This window comes from Lepidochelys olivacea, assembly GCF_965140295.1.
Source record: "Lepidochelys olivacea isolate rLepOli2 genome assembly, chromosome: 6".
Lineage (NCBI taxonomy): Eukaryota > Metazoa > Chordata > Testudines > Cheloniidae > Lepidochelys > Lepidochelys olivacea.
This window is the reverse complement of record NC_140416.1, coordinates 107,654,016-107,679,585: the sequence shown is the minus strand read 5'-3', so window position 1 is coordinate 107,679,585 and position 25,570 is coordinate 107,654,016. Positions and strand designations below refer to the sequence as shown.

At 39.9% G+C, this 25,570-nt stretch overlaps 1 protein-coding gene across 3 annotated transcripts in view; it reads right to left on the bottom strand.

The window, feature by feature from the left end:
* Nucleotides 1-25,570, bottom strand: part of TECPR2 (tectonin beta-propeller repeat containing 2) — a 72,287-nt gene that overhangs the window by 30,566 nt on the left and 16,151 nt on the right. For 2 of the 3 annotated variants that reach the window (XM_084632040.1, XM_084632041.1), the window contains exons 5-14: nt 23,380-23,537; nt 21,536-21,848; nt 17,011-17,143; nt 15,021-15,500; nt 13,185-14,173; nt 11,287-11,470; nt 9,287-9,460; nt 6,571-6,751; nt 5,118-5,259; nt 1,864-2,104 (exon numbers count right to left, since the gene is read on the bottom strand). In XM_084632040.1, coding sequence (XP_084488166.1) covers nt 1,864-2,104; nt 5,118-5,259; nt 6,571-6,751; nt 9,287-9,460; nt 11,287-11,470; nt 13,185-14,173; nt 15,021-15,500; nt 17,011-17,143; nt 21,536-21,848; nt 23,380-23,537 — 2,995 coding nt within the window. Of the gene's footprint in view, nt 1-1,863; nt 2,105-5,117; nt 5,260-6,570; nt 6,752-9,286; nt 9,461-11,286; nt 11,471-13,184; nt 14,174-15,020; nt 15,501-17,010; nt 17,144-21,535; nt 21,849-23,379; nt 23,538-24,166; nt 24,241-25,570 lie in introns of all 3 variants that reach the window. The other variant, XM_084632042.1, reaches the window with a different exon arrangement.

Below are 25,570 nucleotides of genomic sequence, written 5' to 3'. Positions count from 1 at the left end.
TGCTCTAGGGGACCCTTGCTCCGGCGGCAGGGGCTGACTGCCCCCAGCGGCCCACTGCTCAGGCGCTCCCTGGGGCCAACCACCCAGGGCTGTCCGAGCAGCAGCCAGTGCAGCTCACCCCAGGGCTGCTCCAACAGCGGCTGACGTGGCTGGACCTGGGGCCAGCTACTCAGGTGGCCCTGGGGTCAGCTGCACTGGATGTTGCGCAAGTCACAAAGGCTGCGGAAAGTCGTGGAATGTGTGAATTCCACGACCTCTGTGCCAGAATCACAGCCTTAGTGATCAGCAATGCCAGTCATTTATTAGTCTTGTGAAATGCAAAAGCCAGTATGTTGCCCATTCCCACTTAAATGACAAAAACAATGTTAACTTCTTGCGCTTATGGCCAAATCTCACCTAAACTGAACTGACTGGGTACCATCCACAAACCGAAAGTTCTGCAGAGCGAACAAGTCACACTTCTCATTGGGAAGACATTCTTTTTTTTATTAGACAAATACAATTCCATACAGATGTTTCCTCTTTAAGTTGGTATAAAATATTAGTAACCCAACAAGTAAAGCATATCTAAAAGAAAAACATCTGCACAACCTGCAGAGATCTCTTCAGATGGCTTAGATGTCAACCAATAAGCTTTCCAGCATCAGTTTTCTGCAAGTCTTTTCTTATGCCTGTTTAAATACATGTCAAGCACTTCTATCTAGTTTAGTGCTTTAGGAATCATGAAAGCTACTCTTAAATCTTAATCACACACACACACACACAGAGGGAAGGAACAGGAGTATTTTTTGACAGATTCGCTGTGTAAATACTGGGTACAGTACTACATAATCCTTCACATCATCTAATGAGAGAATCCTAAAGGAGTGGCTAATCTGGCATCACTTGGCTACTATGCTAATATGCTGCTATCAAGCGGCCATCAGGTAAACTTTTTTGGTAGAATAAGACGACAGTTTCTATACCCAAGTTTAGTCATATAGCTTTAGGAACATCTCTCTCAAAAGGACAGAGAAAGAATACAGCTCTAAGCAGCCTCCAACAAGTCTAGAGACATCCTTTTGAGAATTACTTTACTGTTTGATCAGGACTCTTCACCTGGTTCCTTCAAAGAGGGAAAGTCTACTTAGAGCAGTACATTGACAGAACAAATCAGAATGGCTTGAAGACACAGCTGAAAATGCACCTAGACCTGCAGATGAAGCCAGGATTGCATGAAATGAGAGCACAAAGGTTAGAGGCTTCTGGCAGTAGACCAAATCAGTCGTGAGCTACAACATTCATCAGCCAGGCTAAAGTCATTAACTGTCTTGTCTTAGTTGTCTTGTCTCAGCATGTTCTCTCATCGAATCATAAGTAAAATCTATTGCTCAGTTTCCTAGACACATTTCCCAAAGTGATCACTATATTATTATTATTACTTGTATACAGCACCATATATAGGTAACATAGTACCTAGTAGCCCTAGTTATGGACCAAAACTCCATTGTGCTAGGTGCTGTAGTGCATGATATCAATATGTAACTCTTTTTAATTCAAGATATGGGTGCATGCACTGAAAGAAGCAGTATGTTTGTGGAAAGCATAACAAGCTTGAGCAACAGGCTCCCAAACTTGCCTTCCTCACAGTACTACTTTTAAAAGGGCAATTACTCACACCAAATGTTAAGACAGCATCCCTCATTACTGTCTGCATCCCCACTCTAGTTTAAGGAAAGGAAGCTTTTGCAACTTGCTCTTTAATTTGCTGTGGCTGAATTTTACCATGGGTAGGCTAGGGGAATGGTAAGGGGTGCAGAGTGGATGTGCTAGTTAGTTTCTTTGATTTTTAAAAAAACCCAACAGGTGTAAAAATGCACCAACCTATTAGACTTCCCTTTGCTACATGGAACTCGTTTTTGCCTGAAGAGATCCAGACCCCACTACTGTTGACTCCAAGAAGGCTTGGCTGACATTGAAGCTGCTGTGACCAAAATGCCATTCGAAGTTTCTCCGCCACCTTCTCTACTGGAGCCTGGGCCGCTGTTGCCACTGTGTGGGTAGCATGGATTATCGTCTGGAAGAGGCTGCATTGGTCAAACACGACGTAATCTGTAATGCTTACCTGGAAAAAAAATGTTCTGGATAATCAGTTAAACTAGTGATGAGTTACAGGACCTTCCATAAAAAGCATGGCAAACTATATATGTTGCACAGGTGATGCATGGGGGGAAGTGCCCATATTTTCCCCTTAGCCCTGCTTCCTCCCCTGCAGAGGAACATGCCGGACAAGAGCAGTGACTTAAGGCACTCTATGACGGTCGATGAGTTTGCCCACATAGGCTGCGTAAAGGGAGGGCAGGGGGCAGCTCCCGTTGACTCACCACACAATCCACGTGGGGAAACTGACCAGCAGGCACAGAGCGCCTGGTGTTGGTGCTCACTCACTTCCGCCTCAGCACCCATGGGGGGCAAGGAGGAATGTTTTGGGGAGGGGGAGAAGCCAGGTGTTCTCTGCTAGCAGGTAAGCTTCCCCCTCATGATCAGTGTATGGGGAGGGCAAGAAAGCAGTGACCTAGGAGAGCCAGGCAGCTGAACTGCTTCCCAACCATCTGTGCAGTGTACAGCCCAGTTGAGTGACAGAGTGAATTACTCTTGGGGGGAATTGGAATTCTGCACCTGGCTCAGCTGCTGGTGGCCGGGAGGAAAGAAGGGAGAGAAGAGAAACAGGACTTCCTCTTCCCCTGGAGCAGCTGGCAGCAGGTCAGATTCACCCCAAGAAACCTCCCCGGCTGCAGGAAGCTCCGCAACCCTTCCCCGGTTCCTGTCCCTATCACTCCTCAGGCAAGGGGGCAGGGAAGGGGTCACTGTCTGGGGAGCTGCCCCCCACATCTGCCCAACCCCTTTGCATTCAGACCCCTCCATGCACACACACCCAGAACTTCCTCCACTGAGCCCCCAATGCCCAGACTCCCCTGTCAAGCCACTCCCACACACTTGAATCCCTACCCCATCTAGCCTCACCCTCCACACCTGGATCCCCCATGGAGGCCCACCCCCATACTCACCTGGATCCCCCACCAAGCCTCACTCCCCCACACCTTGCCGCCCCAAATATAGACGTCAAACTATGCTTATGATAAAAAGATGCCTCATCTGCCTTCTGCATAGGGTTCAGGAGTATCAGAAACAACGTTCCTGAGTGAACCTCCAGAACCTCTCTACTGAGTAAGTGGAGGAAAAAACAAGCTTGATTCCTCTTGAGTTTTGATGGATTTAAGTTTTAGGAGCCTTGATTACAAACCAGAATCACATAACAGATAACAGTTTCCTATATAAATAAAACAAAAAAACAACTCACCAAAAACAAACACCTGCCCAAAATTTCTTAGTATTTTTATCTATTTCAAGTACTGCAGAACTCTGCTGCACCTGAAGTCCCCTCATCTGGGGAATGGTCAGAGAGGAAAAAAAGAATCTCTCCTCTGAAATTGTCCTGGAGCCTGGCATATAGTCTTGGATCTTCATATAGCTTCATTTAGCTTCCCCAGAGGAAGACTATCCATGTGACTCACGTGAGCTGTTTGAATTCATGTTAATGGTTTTCAGCAACTGCTCCCTAGGGGCCCTCACCTTATACGGTTAATTGCCCAAGCTCCATTATAAGCAACTAAATATAACCATACTTTGGAGCATTCCAAAAAAGGAGGCAATTCCTGCTTTTATGGGAATGTGCATGAAGGTAAGACAACTTACTGATTAAATTAGATGTCATCTCAAAATCATGTTGTCCATGCTGCTCCAATATAAGATTCCATATACATACAAAAAGAAAAGGAGTACTTGTGGCACCTTAGAGACTAACCAATTTATTTGAGCATGAGCTTTCGTGAGCTACAGCTCACTTCATCGGATGCATACCGTGGAAACTACAGTAGACATTATATACACACAGAGACCATGAAACAATACCCCCTCCCACCCCACTGCTCTGCTGGTAATAGCTTATCTAAAGTGATCATCAAGTTGGGCCATTTCCAGCACAAATCCAGGTTTTCTCACCCTCCGCCCCCCCCCACCCCCACCCCACCCCCAAACTCACTCTCCTGCTGGTAATAGCCCATCCAAAGTGACCACTCTCTTCACAATGTGTATGATAATCAAGGTTGGTCATTTCCAGCACAACCTGGATTTGTGCTGGAAATGACCCACCTTGATTATCATACACATTGTGAAGAGAGTGGTCACTTTGGATGGGCTATTACCAGCAGGAGAGTGAGTGTGTGTGTGTGTGGGGGCGGAGGGTGAGAAAACCTGGATTTGTGCTGGAAATGGCCCAACTTGATGATCACTTTAGATAAGCTATTACCAGCAGAACAGTGGGGTGGGAGGGGGTATTATTTCATGGTCTCTGTGTGTATATAATGTCTACTGCAGTTTCCACGGTATGCATCCGATGAAGTGAGCTGTAGCTCACGAAAGCTCATGCTCAAATAAATTGGTTAGTCTCTAAGGTGCCACAAGTACTCCTTTTCTTTTTGCAAAGACAGACTAACACGGCTGTTACTCTGAAACCTGTCATATACATACAGGGGAAGATATTTTTGACTAAATCACTCAGGAAAGACAGGCGGAGGAGTGGACAATCCGCCTCCTCCAGAGATGATCGGGGGAACAAAGACCCAGGAACATAAGTAAGGATGTAAACAACATGATCAGGGATTCTATACTGATTCCCGAGAATTAGCCCAGTAAGAATTGTTTTTGTCATCATTTTCCCTCACAGGCTCTGTGGCTGAAGAAAGCAGCCCTGTGTGCTTTGGAAATAGTTGGATTAGGTGAAAGAAGCCTCCTTGCCTTTTTTTTTTTTTTTTTTTAATTTGGCTAAAGGAAACTGTCCTGTCACTGTTTTAATTTTCCTCTGGCTGATACTGGAATGTTTTTAACTCCTTTCAGGGACAAGATTTAAAAGGGGCCTCAGCACCCACAGCCTGGTGGTTCCATTACATGTGTATTAATAATGCTTGTAAGCCTCCAAGCAAATTATTTCTTGATATTTTTAGGTCGGGATCCCTGCAAGAAAACATCACAATGATGGAACGGTGGACTTTACTGAAAGCTGAATAAGGAGTACATACTTGCCACCAATGGTCATCATCTCCTTGTGGTTTCTTTGAAACCACACCAGTTCTGAACCACAGATTTCCATGTATGTCCAAAGCCCATAACGTCTGTTGGTCTCCAAGAGTAATACACACTGGTTCCAAAGCTTGCATTTCACTGCAAATGCAAAAGACATTTTAAAATACATAACACATTAAAACCTTCCTTAAAACCTTCAAATTGAATATGAAACTAGAGTGGAAAAGAAGTTCTTCATATGGTACTACCAACGTGTAAATTAAAACACATGTCTTTGAACACATCTCCAAGTTATCCAGTAACAAACTTTATTATACTTTGTTTCTCTCTATTGTGACTAGAGCATCGAGAGCACGGACAGCATAATCTTGAACTGGTTATGACTATACAATAAAGGACAGAAGTTGACCTTGATTACAAAATCCTCCTGTATGAAACAATCACACGTCTAAGCTCTGAGAAAACTGATCACTATAAACAGTATTTTTAAAAATCAAAAGTTAAAGTTGGCAATCCTATTCTGATAGTCACTTCCAATCTGCCTTCGAGAATAGCTCAGAAATCTCAATTTGCATTGATTTGAATGGTCCTAAAAGTCTGAGAACATGCAGGATACCTGATTTATAAGTCAGTCTTGTGTATTTACATAAAAGACATTCAACTTTCTTCAATGTAATAATTGGATGCAAATTGTAGATTTGAACATTAGTCCCCCCCCCCCTTCAAATCTTTAAAAAAAATCAATTACAAAGGTCATCTTAAAGTCTAATGTTAAAGTAATTACCTATTGGGAAAGAAATGGCATTGATTTATGCAAGAATGGACACATTTCCCTACATTTTACAATATAATACAGGATGTAACTACTCTCTGGATCAGAAAGGCATAACAAACTGGTCTGTTGCTGATAAAGCTAAAAAGCAGGAATTCTGGTGAAAATAGATACAGAAGTAAAATATACTACTACCCAGTGTATCTGAGGTGAATTTGGGGGTAAAATATCCAGTGCAACTTCTAGTCTTGTAAGTGACTGACTGACAAAGTCAACTGTAAACATATACATGTACTCTTGAAAAATAAATTATTAAATATTTAGAGAGCCAATTTAAATAATGGGAGCACCATTATTGCACAAATGAATGAACTAAACAGTATTTAGTATTAAAAAAGGCCTATTTCATTAATTCCCTGTTTTCCCTCCCATACACGCTTCTGTTAAACATCCCCCACTCACCACCAATAAATGTCTTCCAAGTAGTGTCCTTTTTTGCCCACTGACTGATTAAAGTGTGACGTAACAAGATGCACTGATAAGAGTAACATAAGGATTACAATTTGGATGCAAAATGCTTTATAAGCAAGAGATGAGTGGTTCAATTACCATAAGATGAAATACCCAGGAACGAAAGCAACCTTTTCTGTCATTCTGATTAAACACTGCCCAATTACCTGACAATATCACACTTCCATTGTTCTCCTTCAGGACAGAAGCTGCTCACTCCCTCTCGATAGAGAAGCACCCGCTGCTCAGTCAGTGCCCACACGACATTGTTTCTGGATGTAACTTGAGATAGCGGATACATGCAATCAACCTTTACTGCTCTGGCACATGGACGATCCACACTCAAGCCTGGAAACAAAACAAAGAAGAGAAGGAGTAATTAAGTTGTGTTGTCAAATCAGGTAAGTTAGAGTATAAAGGGAAAAATTCAACAAGCATGTTAACATTTCTTGTATATTCACTTTACTATACTCTCCATTGACTATTAAGATTTAGTGTAGAAAAGTTCAGTTTATACTTTGTTAACAAAGAAAACATTGTACATCAAGCTAGAATATTTAACTCAAACATTTTCAGTTTAGTAACTTCATGGAGAGCCCACCATTCTCATTCTGCAGTTTCCTCTCCTTCCCTCCTCCAAGAAGCAGAATCAGGAATCTCCATTTATAAGATGGTCATCAATAAACAGACTAGAAGTGACTTGAAATGATTCAACAGGTGAAAGATCTTGTAATATCAAAAGACGTTAGACAATTATTGTACACATTTAGACATCCATTCTTTCAGATTGCATACCTTCCTGACCAGAACTATACACAAATTTGATTTTCATGTCTGTGAGGGAAAGACTCAAGAGAGAACTAGCTTTTTCTCAAGTTCTCAGGCTTCTGAAGCAAGAGGTAGCTGATTGACTATCAGTCTAGGGGATACCAAAAAGGAAGTTATAGTAGTCAGCTTCTAACTTTGGGGCACAAGTTCCTGGTGCAACTGTTAGATGGGATGATTCTCACTCTACAATTACTGTCTTTCTTCCTGGTTGCTTTGTGTTAAAAGAGAGAGACACTGAAGGATTTACTTTAGCATCTAAGTCTATCTATGAAATCCACAAATGATAGAATGCAAGCTGTTGTCGTTAAAGCACCATCCAGCAGGAAAGGAAAATACTCATTAAAAATTCCACATAGCTCTCAGTGTATGGAACCGAACTCATTCGCTACCATCACTATCACTGCTGAATAGTAGTGCATGGTCCTGGGCAAGTTGTTTGATTTTGCTGACTAGTCAACCCCATTAACAATTTAATTTAAAAGGAGGATATCCTTGAAAATATGCTGGATATTTAAGTTTCCTCTAGTAGAGCAATTACAAAGAATTTATATATATTTAATTTTTTATTACACATACAGATTAGATATACATGAAAAAAGATTGAACAAAGAATATGATCAATTTTAAGTGCAAGATAAGGCAGAATTGTGATAGCCATTTGGAAATCCTGTCATTCCGGCCCCTACCCCGGGCTTCCATGACTCTGCCCTCTTCTGGTTCCCCTCCTAACTCTCAAATAACTTCTTCAGAGTGTCCTTTTGAGGGCCCTCGTCCCCACTGCAACTTTCTGTGGTTGTTCCACAGGACTCTGTCCTTGTTCTCCCTCTTCTCCCCGTCTACGCAGAGATGGGTTGTAATCTCATGTGTAAACACAAATTCAGCCACCATCTCTCTATTCCAAGCCTGTCGTCTTATGTCCAAATTAAAATACAGGCCTCTTTCTGACCTCTCCCGTGGATTTCTAGCCACCAGCTCAAGCTCAATACGGCTAAAATAGAGCTCTTAGTCGTCTCCCTATTGCAAAAAGCCCCCTCTCAATCTCTGTGGACAAGCCCATAACCTGCAGGTCACCTTCATCTTGAACCTCCCTCTAGGTCCTCAAATTCAGGCGGTGTCTAAATCTTGCTATTCTCTCTGTATAGGGCCCTTCCTTTCCATCCACACAACTAGAACTCTTGCCCAGGGTCTCATCATCACATCTTGATTACAATATCCTTATCTCTGAGCTTGACAATGCAGTCTTACCCAACTCATATCCATTCAGAATGCTGCTGCAAAGATCATTTTCCTAGGCCATCATTTTGACCATTTCACCCTTCTCTTTGCATTCCTCTACCGGTTCCCCTTTCTCTATCAAATCAAACAAACGCCTTGTCTTTAATTTCAAAGACCTGGACAGCCTATCCACATCCTCCCTATTCTCTCTCATTTACTACTGAGAGGTCATCTCCCACCTCCGATCAGCCCATCATGCCAAACGCCACCACCCACTCATTAAATTTTCAAACATCTGCATGCTTTCTTCCTTGCTCTCTCACATGCTTAGGAGAAGCTCCCCGCAAAACATTTGTAAAACCACCTCACTACTTACATTCACAACCGTGCTTAAAACCCGCCTTTACTTTGATGTCTACAAAAAGCCTGGCAATGGTTAAGGTGCTAGACCCCAGCCTATCATACTGACCAACACAGTGTCACATTGTTGCTTTGTTGTCCTGTCTGTCTGTCTCCATCTATTATCTCACCTTATATTCAGGTTATAAAATACTGAGGGCAGGGACTGGTTTTTTTTGTTCTGTATTTGTACAGCACCTAGCACAATGGGGTGCTGGCCCACGATTTGGGCTAGTTGCTATGGTAATACAAACAATCTTTCTCTGGCTTGTATTATAACATCTCATAATTGATTCCCAAGATAAAGGATTTCTCTGCCATGAATAAGTAACAGTTTTATTCTGGATTTGGAGCATGGTTTAAACCAGATCATGATGATTTGACAGATTTACACACTTCTGATTTTCATTTACAAAAACTGTAAGGCAACAGTTTAAATACCTGTTTGCAGATACAGATCTCCATTAGTTCTGATAATCCAGGCAGTGTCATCACTTAAAGCTACGAATACTGTCTGAGGTAAAGCCTCATACCAGTGGCGCTTTCCTTTTATGGTTACTTTTCCACAGGCAAATGCTTTGTTAGTTTTCTGTTCAATCTTCCAGAGAAGAGCTCCTGTATAAAAATGAATGGTGAGTGATACCAAATATTGATTGTAACTTTATAGACAGCTGGTCTACTGTACACACAACAAAATGATTAACAGAAAAGATTAATGCCAGCCAAGTTAACAGGAAAATGCAAGATTTAGCACATCTTTATTAATCTTACATAACATTACATTTTAAAAATGTTTTAAAGGGAGACAGTTACCAGCTTTACAGAGAGTTGCTGAACCATATATATATTGCCACAGACTACATCTTACTGAAAAATGTTTTTAACTCATTCATTCTCTAGTCGTGGTTATTTTCAAAATATCAAACAAACATTATCCAGTGCCAAATGAAAAATATTAAAAGGCCAAATTTACAGATGGCCCAATGCTAGCTTCTGAAACACACCTGCTACTTCTACAGATGTACACATACACACACACAGTCATACCATAACTAATCCTGTGACAAATCACAGTTGTCAGGTTAAAAAAAATTCATATGCAGCACAAGGCAAATTTCTGTAACATATATATTCTCTATTAGCTCATTAGCAGTAGTAAGGTTAAAGTTTATAATCTCTGTAGGTCAGCCACTGGTGAGTGACAGTCAAATACTTGAACAGGTGTGACATTCCACAGAGCAGAGGTCAGGGCTGCAAGCAGACAGAATTTACAGATGCAATTTCAGGGGCTAGTTTTCAAAATCTGGCCCAAACTTTGCTTTGTAAACAGTCCTATCATAAAAAGGTAACAGAGCAGTGTAATTGAATTCAAAATCTAAGTATGTCATGCTCATGAGTTCAAATGGCAATCAGTGCAGCATACAGATACATTAATAGCCTTTGCACAGAACAGAAAAGTACAATACCCAGAAATGCATTATTTGATTCTGGTTTTCTCCTCTGGTCTGTTTACATATTCTTATAAATGCTATCATATCCCCATCAGGGTTCAGTCACTGACCATATGTGACAATTTAACAAGAAACTGAAGAAGTACCTCTTCCTATCCTTTAGACAGGGCAGTAAGGTCATCAGCCACTTTAAGTGGCAAGAGACAGGAAGAGAAATCATGCTATAGTAGGAGACTAGAATGAGACAATGGTTGAGAAACCTGCTTACAATCATGCCAACACTGGAGCCATCTGGAAAGGTGAACAGGGTACAAGTCCACATCCAAAACCTGTTAACCACGCCCCTGCCTTTCATTCCCAGCCAACCAAAAAAAAAATTTTTTTAAAAGTCAGTCAAAATCTAAGAATGTGTACGCTGGGGGAGGGTTGGAGACAGGATGGAGAGAGAAGTGGGGGGTGGAAAGTTCACTTTATATCAAAGCTACATTTTAATTAGAAAGTCTTCTTTAGGAGTAGGCATTTTTCTAATAAAACATGATGTTTTGTTCAGAAAATAACCTCATATTATATAGTTAAATTGTGAAATAATCTTGAATAAAAAGGTTCAATAATGCATCAGCGATAGAATTAAAACTGCTCAACAAACAAACTCATATTCTGCTATTTTGAGAACAGCCATTTATGCTAGAAAACAGTACTTTAATATTCCAGGAATGCAGTCACATGAGCCAAGATTGTCTTTTAAAAGTTGTTAAAAGGCTGTTTGTGCAAGTGAATTAGGGAACTCAGTCCAGGTGTATTTCGTAAAACAAGTCAGATTACAGACAGCAGAGCAATCCTCACTGACTACTATAAACACGGACACACAAAGTACTGAGATGAGAGGGAATACACGCCACATGTAGTTATACAAAAAAGAGCTTAATTTGCACAAATTTATACATTTTAATTTTAAAGGTTAACAAAAAAGTGAAATGCAGTTTAACCAACCTGAAGGTGAGACTGCCACCTGCTGGACAGCATCTTCAAACTTTTGCCACCGCAGACCTGCACTAGGTAAAGCACTACAGAAGAGACTACCTTTGTAGTCCAGGCACCAAATATACTTTTCTGAGACAACCAGGCTGAGTATTCCATAGCCAGGGCCAGAATATCCCATCCAGCTTTCTGCAAACTAAAAACTGGAGAGTCAGAACAAAGTCAGGTATCTTCAATTATACAAGAAACAGTCTTACACACATCATACAAACATAAAAACAGCAGAAGTATTTTTTAAGAATCAGAATGTAAACATTAAATTACACCGAAAGAATAAACGCCTTTGATAAAACAATCTTATCACCAGCCAGTTGATCGAGTACTTAGTGCTACATGTTGCTACTTGTATTTAGGAATAACTCATGACAGCTGGGATCTTGAGTCTCACCAAAAAATAAATTAAACAAAACCCCACACTATCATCCTCTTCCCTAGGGCAGTCCAAAATCCATCAATATCACCCTGTTAACTGATAGAAGCAAATAAATTACTTATGTAAACAGCAACACCAAAATGGAATATGCAAAAGCTTTCCAATCCTCACTAATGTTTTAATGATCATTTAACACAGGGGAAAATGGCCCTTTTAGAATACATGCTTGTGAGTGAGGAGAGAGGATAAATTGCCTGCTTTGACACCCTTGGGTCCCTCTGCTATACAAAATAAATAAATATAACTCAAAGCTTGTTAATGGAATATTATGGATTTTACAGCCTATATTACCAAGCTTGAGTCCTGTATAATAACTAGCTCCACAGCCTGTACATCAACTAAAATACTGAAGTGCATTTCAAAACATTGCAGAAGATGAGGTTTACCCCTCCAGATTCTGAAATTCACAGCCTTCTTTCACTATTTACAGAGTGTATCACTTAAGGGAAATGAACACAGCTACATTTTTATTTAGTTTGCAGAGTATTATTTGGGACATCAAGTCAAAAATTATCCTTCATCTGAAAGTATTTTACCTGTTGATACAAGTTACACCAAAAGATTACTGTAGCTGAAGGAGACAAGACTTATTTTTTTCCGTTTGCTTACATTGTGTATTTAATAGCACTTTGAGCCTCACCCTGCTACAAATAAAGTCAGGGTTAAAACTCCCATCAGCAGTTCAGGATCAGGGCCTTCGTAGTAAGTTTCATTCTTTCCACTGTACAGTCCATTAGTTCAAATTTGCTATTTCTGTGGCTCTCTTCCACACAGCAACAGTGAAGGGGGTGGAGGGGGGAACAGAGGAAGGAAAAAACTCAACATTTTAAATAATATGAAAACCCAGTTGTAACTGACAAGATCTCTTTCAGCATCAATGTGCTCACTGCTGTACAAAACATGAAAAAGACACACTAGTCCCTGCTCTGTCATCTTACAATTTAAACCGGCAAAGATTAAATAGAAATGCATTAAGACCCCAAACCTGTGAGATGCTCAGCATCTTCCATTCCCACTGAAATCAATGAGAGATGAAAGTATCCAACATCTTGCAGGATTGGGCCCCGAGAAACTCAAATGATCATGCTACCTTAGAGCACTTTTTGGTATTGTACTGCATTCTGTTGGGTTAACAGCAGCATTTTTACTGACTTAGGACAAACAACTCCTTTTGAATAGGTGCTATGGGAGGAATGCCTGTTAATACACTGAAAACATAGCCCGCCGTATATTGTTTTGAAGTCTGCAATAATAATTTGCATTGTGTATTGGATATGCTTAGTCTCCTTATTTGAATTTTACTTGCTGGATCAATGAGAAGAAAACACTTCCATAAAGACCTGAAGAAAAACGTTTGTGGTTGCTTCTTCTAGAATACCGACACCTTACCTATTTTAACTATAAATAAAACACATACCTGATCTGATTTTAAGAGCATTATTTCATCTAGGCTTGTTCTGGTCATATCCTGGGAAGTAAAACTTCCCCCAATTTCTGTCACACTAGTCTCTGAAGACGAATATGGTAGTCCATGCCCATAAATATCCTCTTCATCACTGGATGCGGATTTCTCAGTCCTGGTATTGTGTGTGTTGGTTACCCATTCAGCAGCAGCACTACACTTAGCTTTGATTGCATCCTCCAAGTCCCAACCAGAAACCGCAGTCTCTTGTGAACACACATCTTGCCTAGAGATGTCAGGCTTGGGATCTGTAGGGTTTTCTGAGGTAGTATTTAATAAACAATGTGGCCACTGCTCTCCCCTGTGAACGTCATCAATTCTCTGTGTCAGTGATTTTTCAGCACCACATGTATTAAAACCTAAAGACACTTTGTCTGTGATCTTAGTTTCTTCAAAAGCATTTTCAGTATCCTTCAGACTTATTCTAGCTAAAGTTTCATCTACTTTACGTAGCACAGGAAAATTCTGTTGTTCCTCTTGGGGTAACAATTTATAATGGCATTCAGTATTTTCAGAAAGCAGGCTTGGATTACATTCTGTATCATCGCTACCCCCTACGCCTTCAGTGAGGATTAAGAGAGGGTTGGATATCAGAGTAGCTGTAACAGCTGGTGTATTCATTCCACTGTCATGGTTAGGAAGTTTTAGTAATTCAATTGTACCTCCATTTTCTTCTGAATCTGTTGCTGTACTAATGCATGGAGACTGAAGCACACTGAATGATTCCGAGCCATTATCTTCCTGCAAGACAGCATGTGACTCCACACTGAACTCACTTTCCTGATCTGGAGAACCTGTGCTCAAGTGATCTATATTATAGCTCATTAGACTAGAAGTCATGGACAATGAATCTGCATTTAGGGAATGTACACTATCACCAGAAAACTGACGCTCATAATTTGGTGTACTTTCCAGAGAACTGTGGTTTTTCCTGGTCACATTTTCTGATCTCAGAGAAAAAAGAAAAAAAAAAGAAATATTCTTATTAACAAAATTTATCCAAGTTCTATGAAAATAAAAGAACGCAAATATTTCTACTGTTAATGAGCAAACAGGAAACTTATATTCTTAGAAGCTGGAGTTGGTCCAAATTTTGACACTAAGAATTATATCACTTCTCTGTTGGGTGGCACAAACTGACACAGTGAGAATGCAGGAGTATTGTACTCACATATAAACAGCTTGATTAAGGTTTTATTTGAATTGTCAGTGTAATCTTAAAAGGCAAGAATTCAAAATTGTAATACTAGTTCATTACTAGGAATAAGAATTGACACAAATCTAATCCATGGTACATAAAGAAATGCTTTTTATCTGGCAAAGCAGCGTTGCTTATGGGTGCTAATAATAAGAATATAAAAACAGTCAAATATTTTAAGTGTAACAAAGAAGAGATTAAACAATAAAACAGAATTGAAGCTATTAGCATCAACCCTTTTTTATACTCAAGATTTTTTTTCTGCTTTGCATAATGTTACAAATAAATGTAGAAACAAACTTAAAATTAGAATAGAAATAATAAAAAGAAAGTAGGTCTGCAGTGAGAAAAATGACACCCTCTTGTAAAGATACAAGTTTATTACTTTCTTAATGGGCTTTGATCCTCAAGTGAAAGGGCAAGACTACAGATCAATTACCATTAGGTGACAAGTAATGATGACTGAAAGACCTATCATAAACGTAACACTGGTCTTTAAAACCAGACAAAAACTTATGTTTTTAGTGAAACAGATACCAAAAGGTGACAATAATTCTAAGAAGCGGCAGAGTTAGAGCATGTGTTTTTTTTACCTTGTCTCTTCTTTTTCTTCTTTTTCACTTTGATGGGCTTTACAATGAGTTCCTGGTCAAAGTCTTCACAGCTGATTATGCTGAACCGTTGTGAAGAAGGTTGAATCTCTCTATGCACTTCAGACAACAGTTGGTCTCCACTTGTCAGGAGACTAGAGCCACTGTCCACAGAATTTACTGAACTGCTCCTGCTTCTTGATTCACTAGCTACTGAACAGCCTCTTTTTCTTGTTTCACTGCTTAAGTCCCCCACTCTATCAAGACTTTTCTCCGATACCAGCGTTATTTCCAGATCATCTTTCACTGAAGAGTAAGTGTCATTTTTATCACCAATAATTTTGGGGGAAGGAACCATTTTTATTTTTTGGTGTGTTTCCACTGAAGGGCCAGGCAATACAGATACAACAACAGATAGTGGACTCTGCAATTTGGGATTCAAATCTGGTAACGGACTCAGCAATTTTGAATTTGCATCTGAAACTGAGAAAACAAAAAAACAAACACTAAGTTGTTAAGTAATTAGAAGTATAGCTCTTGGAGAGCATCCTAAGAAAAGTAAGGTTTTAATCTCCAGAAGGTATTCTGTCTAAACCAACAACATTTCACATCAATTTTGTGCAGTAATCTTATATATCTGATCTATATTGAAATGACGTTATTTTAGCAATAGCTCAATTCATGCCCCAAAGTCTCCACAAAGCTTCCATTAATGTTATCCGAAGTTATGCCTATATATTGAAAGAGATATATAGTCCTTTGGTTTCAGGGCCCAACTGTGTGGAGTGCTAAGAGACTCCTACACCCTCAACTCCCATTGTCTCCCCTGAGGCATTTAGCATCTTTCAAGATCATGCCCCTAAATTTAATCCCCCAGTTAAACCATTGTGATCAAAATCAAAGAAAACATGTTCCAAGAAGACTTCTTTCCCAATAGCACACAGAATTAGAGGTTGCATATTTGTCTGGATCTCTAGTCTTGCATCCAAGAGCATTTTAAGAATTTAATTTTCATGATTTTTTTTACATTACTACTGTATCCAGAACATTTAAAAAAAAAAATCACAAGAGGCCTGTGGGTGAAGCGCTGTTTCAATAAAGCTATTCTTGCACATCTATGCATTAAGATAAATGAGAGAGAATAAGTCTCTAGAATTTGTAGAGACACTTGTATATCCTTTTTAGTAGTATTTTGCTGGTACTGGAACAAAGATTCAAAACCACACACACAAATGGCATTAAGTAGCCCAAATGATATAACTATAAGTAATGCCCGAGAGATGTCTATTTCTCATTCTAAAGTGATATCTGCACTGCATGAGAGCATATCTGAATCTTTGTTTCCATCTGTGGACACATTTGATATTTTAAAATTGTTCAAGTGCATATTTCCTTCTGTTTTATTTTTATCCATTATTTTTCATACTGCCTTCTTCCACTACAGAAAGAGCACCACTAAGATGAACAAGTTCATTTCAACTCTGTAAGACCTTAGTCTGACACAATTTCATCCAGTGCTTACGATTGCTTCCCATACTTATGGCCACTTTTGTGAGCACAAGGAGTATAACTGTCATTATCCAACACACCTACAAGAAATTAGATAAGACTGTCAATGAAACATTACTAAGGGAAGGGATGATGCACAGCTAGAGTGTGCTCCACTCCAGCAATCACAACCTCATATGTAGTTTCTTGGGGACTGCTGCCAGATAGAGTAGGTTAGTGCAATTCCCAAGTCATGGCCAACGCAGAGCCACCCTCAGAAGCAAAGAGCTCTAACCTTTTCTCTAATGGTTACCTTTTTCAGCTACAAAAAGCAGACACTTGGCTCAGCTGAGAATCTAGGCCTTTTATAATCTTAAGGAACAGAGAGACAATTCTACAAAAGTTGCTGGAGGAAGTTTCTTTAAAAGAACAGTACAAGAACACTTTCCATGCACTACTTTCTTTAAAAAGGTACAAATTAAAAAGTTGACAAATCTATACAAACCTATTGATACAAGTCCTTCAGGTCTACTTGAAATTCTTATTATGTCTCTATCTCCCTTTAAGAGAAAAATCTCATTGTTGGTACATGACACAGACACAATATCACCAGATCCTTCCAAGCCACCTATCATAGCCTGTTTAAAACAAAACAAAAACCAACATGTGAAGAGCTTTAATTAAAAAATGACTACTTATACTTAGGGCCTTACCAAATTCATGGTCCATTATGGTCAATTTCACAGCCATAGCATTTGAGTATTGGTAAATTTCATGTTTTCAAATGTTTAAATCTGAAATTTCATGGTGCTGTAACCGTGGGGGTTCCAACCCAAAAGCGGATGCGGGGGGGTCATGAGATTGTCACCCTCATTTCTGTGCTGCTTTCAGAGCTGAACTCTGAAGGCAGCAACTGAAGAGCTTCCTGCAGCCACAGGCGGTTCCCAGAGATGGAGGTGGGTCTGATCTCCCCCATGCTGCTGGGAGCGCCCCAGCCATGGGGCTCCTAGCTGCTAGTCCTGGCTGGCTTGGGAGGGACAAGACTTGCTCTTCCTCTGCATGGCTGTTCTTAAGTACCTCTCCCAGCTGCGGAGAGCTCCGCACCATCCCCCCCCTCACTTCTTGCCCCCATTGCTCTGCAGCTGCAAGGGGAGGGGCCGCTGTACAGGGTGCACCCCCTCTCCCAGATGCAATTATTAGCATATTTCAATAAAATAAAGAAAAAACATGTGAACTTGACAGAATTTATTGATTGACACTTTACAGAAGCAAACACTCAGGGCTGAACTCCCTGATTGGTAGATATGTGCATCAGACAGTTTTGTAGGATAGCGATCTCAATTGGTAGCCTCAAACTTGAGGTTTACTTAAGTAAACCACTGCCTTAAGTTAACAAAAACAAGTGAAAAAAAAAGTTCTGGTTTCAAATGTTATTAATCCAATGTCAGCATGGAGCATCCAGCAACTGTGTCTTTCTTCATTCTGTCTCTGTGCTGAACACACCTGTCCATGTTTAGACACTGCTCTCTCTGCATCCACAGAGTTGGTTGGAACTGCAAGGCTAGCTCAGCGCTGTCTGGCAAGATAGGGGATTCTGCCTCCAACTGAGTTCCAAAACTGTAGCACAGGCAAACTACAGTCTTTTTTCTTAATACTTTTGTAAGCAGGCATCTCCAATCTACAATTCTTATCAAAGCCAGGAATTGCATTAAGCGAGGTTAAACCACCATCAACAGATGCATTTGTGCAGGGTCAAAGATATGCACTGCTTTTAGGAACCCTGCTGCAGGTTGCTGAAACTTCTGTGCCATTTTTGCTACATCGGATGACTCTTCCCCATAGCAGTATTGTCTGAGCTTCTTTGCCATGCAAGAAAACACTTGCCGAGTACTGGCATTTAACTCAGCATTGTCAGAGTGATTTTCATTTGACTGTGCTTCAGCCCAGAACAGTACATCCAACGCTTTATTGTATGCTTGGTGGATTGTGACATGTCTCAAGATTCAAACCAAGTGGTGAAGTCCATGAGTCCTGTGGCATTTTTGGCAAACTGAACTTCCTCATTCAGCTGAGCATTGTTAGAAGGGTTGACAGTTCTGTTAAAACCTGCATTTTCAGTGTCAGTTCTTCTGAGATGAACTCAGAGTAGTACTTCAGGTGAGCTGCATGGTATTGTACAGCCCAAAACCAGGAATTCCAATGAGTAATTACTGGCTCTGGGGGAACTGCAATTTTTTGTTCTCCAAGTTCAGTTGTGTTTGCAACGTACTGCCTGTATCGAAGTTTGCAGCTAGGGCAGTGTTTAAAGATCTTTTTAATGTAGATGACCAGTTTATCAAATTTACCAAATTCACATCTCTACAGCTCACTGACAAGAGAAGTTATACATGCAATACATGTAATATAGACAGCATTTGGCATTAGACCTTGGAGAACCGATTTGAAAAATTTTATCATGCAAGTTGTATTGTCACTAATGAAAACAGAGTTTCAAAATATACTGCGAACTTTGTCAAAGTTTTAATTATTGCTTGAGAAACTGTAGTGTAGTTAGCATCCAGATAAATGCAGTCGGTGAGCACGGTTAGTACATCTGTTCCTGTCTGTACATCTTCAGCCTGGTCAGAAATAAAATCAAACTGAACATAGTTGTCTTACTCAGAGCATTCATCTGAAATAATTGCAAAAGACTCAAATGAATAATTTGAGACTGACACCTCAAAATGTGTAGCAAAAACCTTTGGAAGGTAGTTCTGTCGTAGCTTATTCACACTTGATAAGCAATCGGCATTTTGTACATTCCGTTGAATGAACTCATGCAGCTTTGGGTGATCAAATTTTTCAAATGGTGTATTAGCACTTGTAAATGTATCCACAAGTTCCATTCTAGCTAAATGATGGATCTCAGAGCTCTTTCTTAAAAAAAAAAAAAAAGAACTGTATTTTGTTATTTTAACTTTTTGTTTACCAGCAATGCACTACTTGCAGCCCTCTTTCTGCTTTGATAGGTTTCTGAGTCTAAGTGGCACTGAACCATTGTCCGATGTGTGTGATCCAATGAAACACTGCAGCTTGTACAAAATAGTGTGTCACCATCAGCATGTAGAATTTGGCTTCCAAATTCTTTCACACGATCCACTGCAGTAATCATTTTTGAGGTTTTTGATTTATTTTGGACACTCATTTTACAGTAATTCCACAAGTCTTCTGGTAGGCAGTCAATTGATATCACTACACTACAAAACCTCCTCAGTGTCCGTATTTATCAATCAGTGAGTTGAGCTCTGCATGTGATTCGCTGCTGTAAAGTGTCAATCAAAAAATTCAGTCAAGTGCCTCACCTTTCTTTTTATTTTTATTGAAATAAGCTAATAATTGCACCTGGAAGCGGGGGGCAGTTTCCTGTACAATGTCCCCTCCCCAAGCAGCTGCAAAGGGAGGGGGACAGGAAGCAAGCGGGAAACAGGAGGTGAGGAGAGATTCCCTGCAGGGCTGCTCTTAGGTGAGAGCAAGTCCTGTCCTGCCCCAGCCCTGCCAGGAATAGCAGCTAGGAGCCCCCTGCTGGGGTGCTCCCAGCAGCACAGGGAAGATCGGATCCAACTCCACAAGCCTCCACCAGCTGTAGGAACCTCTGGGGCTGCTGCCCAGTCCCAGAGCGTCCTGCAGCAGGGGGAGGCACCCAGAGGTGGGTCTGGTTCCCTCCCACTCCTGCCCCCCAGAGCTGCTGTGCAGGGAATAGACAAGTCCCGTCCCTCCCCAGCCCAGCCGCAGCTAGGAGCCCACTTTGCCGAGATGCTCCTAGGAACAAGGGGACATCGGATTTCACAGGGATGGGCTTACCTCACAGTCCGTGACGCAATTTTCATGGCCACGAAATTTGTAGGGCCTTATTTATACTACTGATATGCTGGGAGGATCAGACAGGGTTTTTAGAATGCTTTTTTCTTATTATTAAAGGTTTATTGGATTTTAGGTAAGTCTATAGGTATACAAACAGAAAAAGAGGAGCCAGCACTCCAGAAAGAAAGAAAAAAAAAAGGATCATGGAACAAAAGAAGAACAGATGGCCTCCATATGATGCTAAGTGAATGAATAGCATGTAAAGTGGAATTGCGATACAGAGTCCAATATTTTCAAAAATGGATGATTAAAAGACAGGCTTCTATGTCCATATTTAAGCACTTAAATAAGTGGCTTGATTTTCAATAGTGCTGAGCACCAGCAAAGAAGAGTTCATACTGAGATGTATGGAGACCCCAAACACAAGGAGTATTTAAAAAAATGCAAATGAAGCATACAGCTACCAGACATTATCATAATTTTATACTACTGTGGATTTTGACACTCGAACCATCCGCTCATTCATTATTTCCTGTCCAAAGAGGTTTCAATCAAATCACTGAACTTCAATGAGAGTGCTTTGGGGAGGGAGAAGAGCTCTCCTGACCACAAATCGCCAATCTAATTTGTACCAAAATAGAGGGATAGCCCAATAATAATGACACTACTAAACATGTGTCTTCTCTCTCATATACACCTTTTAAATTGGAGACACCGCTTATAGCTTTCTCTTTAAAGAATGTAAGTGCAATACTTGGGGGGGGGGGTAAGTTTTGCAAAGGGGTGATGAGGGTAATGGAAGGGAGAGGACAAACCATCTGATAATACATTATTATACATTGACAACTCCCTTTATATTTAAAGAAAAAAAGTTTAAGCATAAACAATTAGAATTTTAGACATGTACATTTTCCTCGGTGTATGGAATTCACCTTAGGCAATTAATTTCTGTACTTTGGACTGTAAACCTTAGATAGTATAAATTATTGTAGATATTAGATATCTTTTATCTTTATGACAAAGTTAACTAAATCAATTGTAAAACCTTTTATTAAAAAAAGTGTAACACCTTTTCTTAGGTCACCACAACATAACAAATGCAGACAAATATGCAGATACAGACAAGAGTTAATACTGATACGTCGTCAAACTGTTAAGGAACGAAATATTCATCCATTAGATACACTTACCTGGTTCATAGTGTCAAATAAATAGATACTATATTCGTTCCAGCTCAGCACCCATCCTTCCTGGGAAAGGCAAGAAATGAGCCCAAGGTGTTTCTCTGGGAAGCTGTAACTTCCTTTGTCAGATGACTCCAACCGAGGATACAGTTCAAAGGGCTTTATTCCTCCAGCAAATACATCTTTTAAAATAAACGTGGCCTGCACAGTTCCATGGACATCAGACTTCCAGAGGCGGAGCCCAGGCCTTGAGGCAAACAGTGTCAGGTCACTTTGCTTACACAGTCCAGGTATAAAACATGCTCCAAATTTGCCAGTGCTAAGATGTAAACAAAGATCTGTAAGAAACTTGTAAACAATTTAAAAAAACTGAAAAAAGGAGAAACGAAGGTATTTAGTCACTGAGTTTACAATCACAAATTGAACAAAACAGTATTTTCCTTTGCTTCCATCAACAAGGTATTATGGGAATCCATAGTCTGCAACACATGAGCTTGTGTTAACATGTATTAAACAAGATATAGCTTCAAAACACTGAACTGTTCTCTTTCTGTCTTCTCCAACCCACACTTTCCCTAGAGTTGAGAGAAGAGTGTCCTCCCAACATCTCACAATTGTGATGATGCCCTCCTTCCTCAACCCTTCCCACAAAAGAGATCCCTTATTGCAGTGACCCTTCCTCCAGAGGGAAAGTCTAAACACTGCTCCCCTAAGAGCCAGGATATGCTGAACCTTCAGTTGACTGTAGAATCACTAGGGAATGACGATGGGTGACTTCCAGCCTCTGCAACCAGTGGGCAGAACTCAAATCTTGTATTCTGTTTCCCCACAAGCCAATGGCATTACAAGCAGTGGAATGAGTCCCCTCACTTACAGAAATAATCTAGTCACAATAGCTGTATTAGAATTACTATAGCCCAGATTGCATAGGATGCGAGAGACCCAGATTCAATTCCCCGCTCTCCCAGGGACTTCCTGTGTGACTTTGGGCATGTCACTTATCCACTCTATGCCTCAATTCACCCATCTGTACAATGAGGGTCCCTGAAAGTGGATGAAAACCACCAGGACAAAAACTGAACATTAAAATGTCATGAAAATGATGCCCCTATGACCAAGATAGTCACGGGATACAAACACGGGCATATTCCTAACATAGGTGTATTATAAACATTCCTTCAACACTCAAATATCCTCAGGCTGTGTAAACAGATACAATTACTGACAACATCTTTCAGTTCCCAGACTGTCTTTTTTCCTTCCATATCCAATAAAGATTAAGCAACAGGACATGCCAGAAAACCATGTTACAGGATTTTTTTAAATATTATAAAAAGAAAGAAAGTACTTTCAACTTAAGTCACCTTTTTAAATATTTGCTGTATCCTTTCACTATTAAAGAATCAATCATAGCAGAAAGGTCTAACTGAGGCTATTCTATCACTTTCATGTTACACAGAAATTCTAAAAGTTCACCCACAAAAATTGAACCCTCTTTGGTGACCGCTATGTTTGTATCAAGCCACAGCAGCTCCCAAGTTGGTGGGAAGAAAGTTAAACTTTTTAGTTTAAATGGAAAGAAAAATCTATGCAGGGTTGCCAGAGGGTTACACAGTCACAATCGTATTTTTCAACAAGTCAGAGTAATTTCATTGAAAAATAATAATTGAAGGACTAAAGATAGTTAAAACTCTTAAGGGTGGGTATTAATATAAATGGCTGCTGTGGCTAATAAGTTGGAGCAGAAAACGATACTGTATTAATTTCACTGCTCAGATCACTAGGTCTCTACAGTCTATTCTGAAAAGTTACAATTAACAGATGTGCCTGCATTAAGATTTGAGAGTTACTTTTTTCTGGGTTGTGTTCCAACTTGCTTGACAGATTTTTCTTCTGTGTAAAAAAGTAGTGTTCTCTGTAAAGTAGAGACCAGCAGCACTTTCTGGCTATAATCCAATTGTACAACTGAAGATGGCTGTTCCAATACCAGACTGGAGCTGCAAATACCCTTTAAAGACACATGAAATTAAAAGTCAAGCCCTTTTCAAATTAATTAGTAATTGGTAGTAATTTTTTTTTTTTATTAGAAAATGTACTGGTTGCTTTAAGTACAAACTAGGGCTGTTGATTAATGGCAGTTAACTCACGCGATTAACTCAAAAAAATTAATTGCAATTAATCGCAGTTTTAATCACACTGTTAAACAGAATACCAATTGAAATTTATTGAATATTTTGGATGTTTTTCTACATCATCATATATATTGTATTCGGTGTTGTAATTGAAATCAAAGTGAATATCATTTTTTATTACAAATATTTGTACAGTAAAAATAATAAATCAAAGAAATAGTATTTTCCAATTCACCTCATACAAGTACTGTAGTGCAATCTTTGTCATGAAAGTGCAACTTACAAATGTAGATTTTTTGTGTTACATAACTTCACTCAAAAACAAAAAAAACGTAAAACTTCAGAGCCTACAAATCCATTCAGTCCTACTTCTTGTTCAACCAATCACTACAAACAAGTTTGTTTACATTTACAGGAGATAATGCTGCCCTCTTCTTATTTACAATGTCATCAGAAAGCGAGAACAGGCATTTGCATGGCACTTTTGTATCTGGCATGTAAATACCTTGCAATGCCAGCTATGCTCCTTCATATGCTCCTTCATGCTTTGGTCACCATTCCAGAGGACATGCTTCCATGCTGATGATGCCCATGAAAAAAATAATGCATTAATTAAATTTGTGACTGAACTCTTGGGGGAGAATTGTATGTCCCCTGCTCTGTTTTACCTGCATTCTGCCATATAGTGTATATTATAGCAGTCTTGGATGATGACCCAACACATGTTGTTCATTTTAAGAACACTTTCACTGCAGATTTGACAAAATGTAAAGAAGGTACCAATGTGAGATTTCTAAAGATAGCTACAGCACTTGACCTAAGGTTTAAGAATCTGAAGTGCCTTCCAAAATCTGAGAGGGATAAGGTGTGGAGCATGCTTTCAAATGTCTTAAAAGAACAACACTCCAACACGGAAACTACAGAACCCGAACCACCAAAAAAGAAAATTAACCTTCTGCTGGTGGCATCTGACTCAGATAATGAAAATGAACATGAGTCAGTCTGCACTACTTTGGATTGTTATTGAGTGAAAGCCATCATCAGCATGGATGCATGTCCTCTGGAATGGTGTTTGAAGATGGAGACACATGAATCTTTAGCGCATCTGGCATGTAAGTATCTTGCGACGCCAACTACAACAGTGCCATCCAAATGCCTGTTCTCACTTTCAGGTGACATTGTAAACAAGAAGCGGGCAGCATTATCTTTTTAATCACACAATTAATTGTGATTTTTTTAAAATTGTTTGACAGCCCTAGTACTAACAGATTGTCCCTTGAAATACAAAATTGTCCCCTGAAATACATTCAAATGGATTTCAAACTCCAACATCCCACTGGTCTGTGTGAATTATACGTATAGATAGCTCCATACTATGAAGTTCAATTCTACTGGCATACTAGCTATCACATTTGTCTGAGTTCAATGGGAGCTCCACGACACATTGCCCCATCCACATTCCTCCATCCAACTGATGGAGTTCACAAGAGAATGAGATGCTGATCCAATTAGTGGCATTAAATCCTTTAGTTTCTGTCCAGACTAGAAAGAACTGAGGTTAGATTGGGAGAGTATTTCTCCCTCAAGTAGATTCAAATTAGTATCTTTATCCTCAATGTAATTGGTCAAGCTAAACCTTATGTAACACTTTACTTATACAGTCCCTCAGGAAGATTTAATTCAGTGGCAGTATTCTGCAAAGCCACCCAGTGGACCCCAGCTTCATTTTCATTGTACACTCTGGGCTACTGAGATATGAAGTGCTTCTGGAAAAGCACTAGATCACTGTGGTAAGGAAGTGCCTTGCATTGCTGAATAGTAACCTTACCAGAGAATTAAAAAGGGGCACTGGTTGGACTCTAAAGGAAGCTGCATCCAGTCCACTTCAGACAAAGTTGGTGGGCATGAC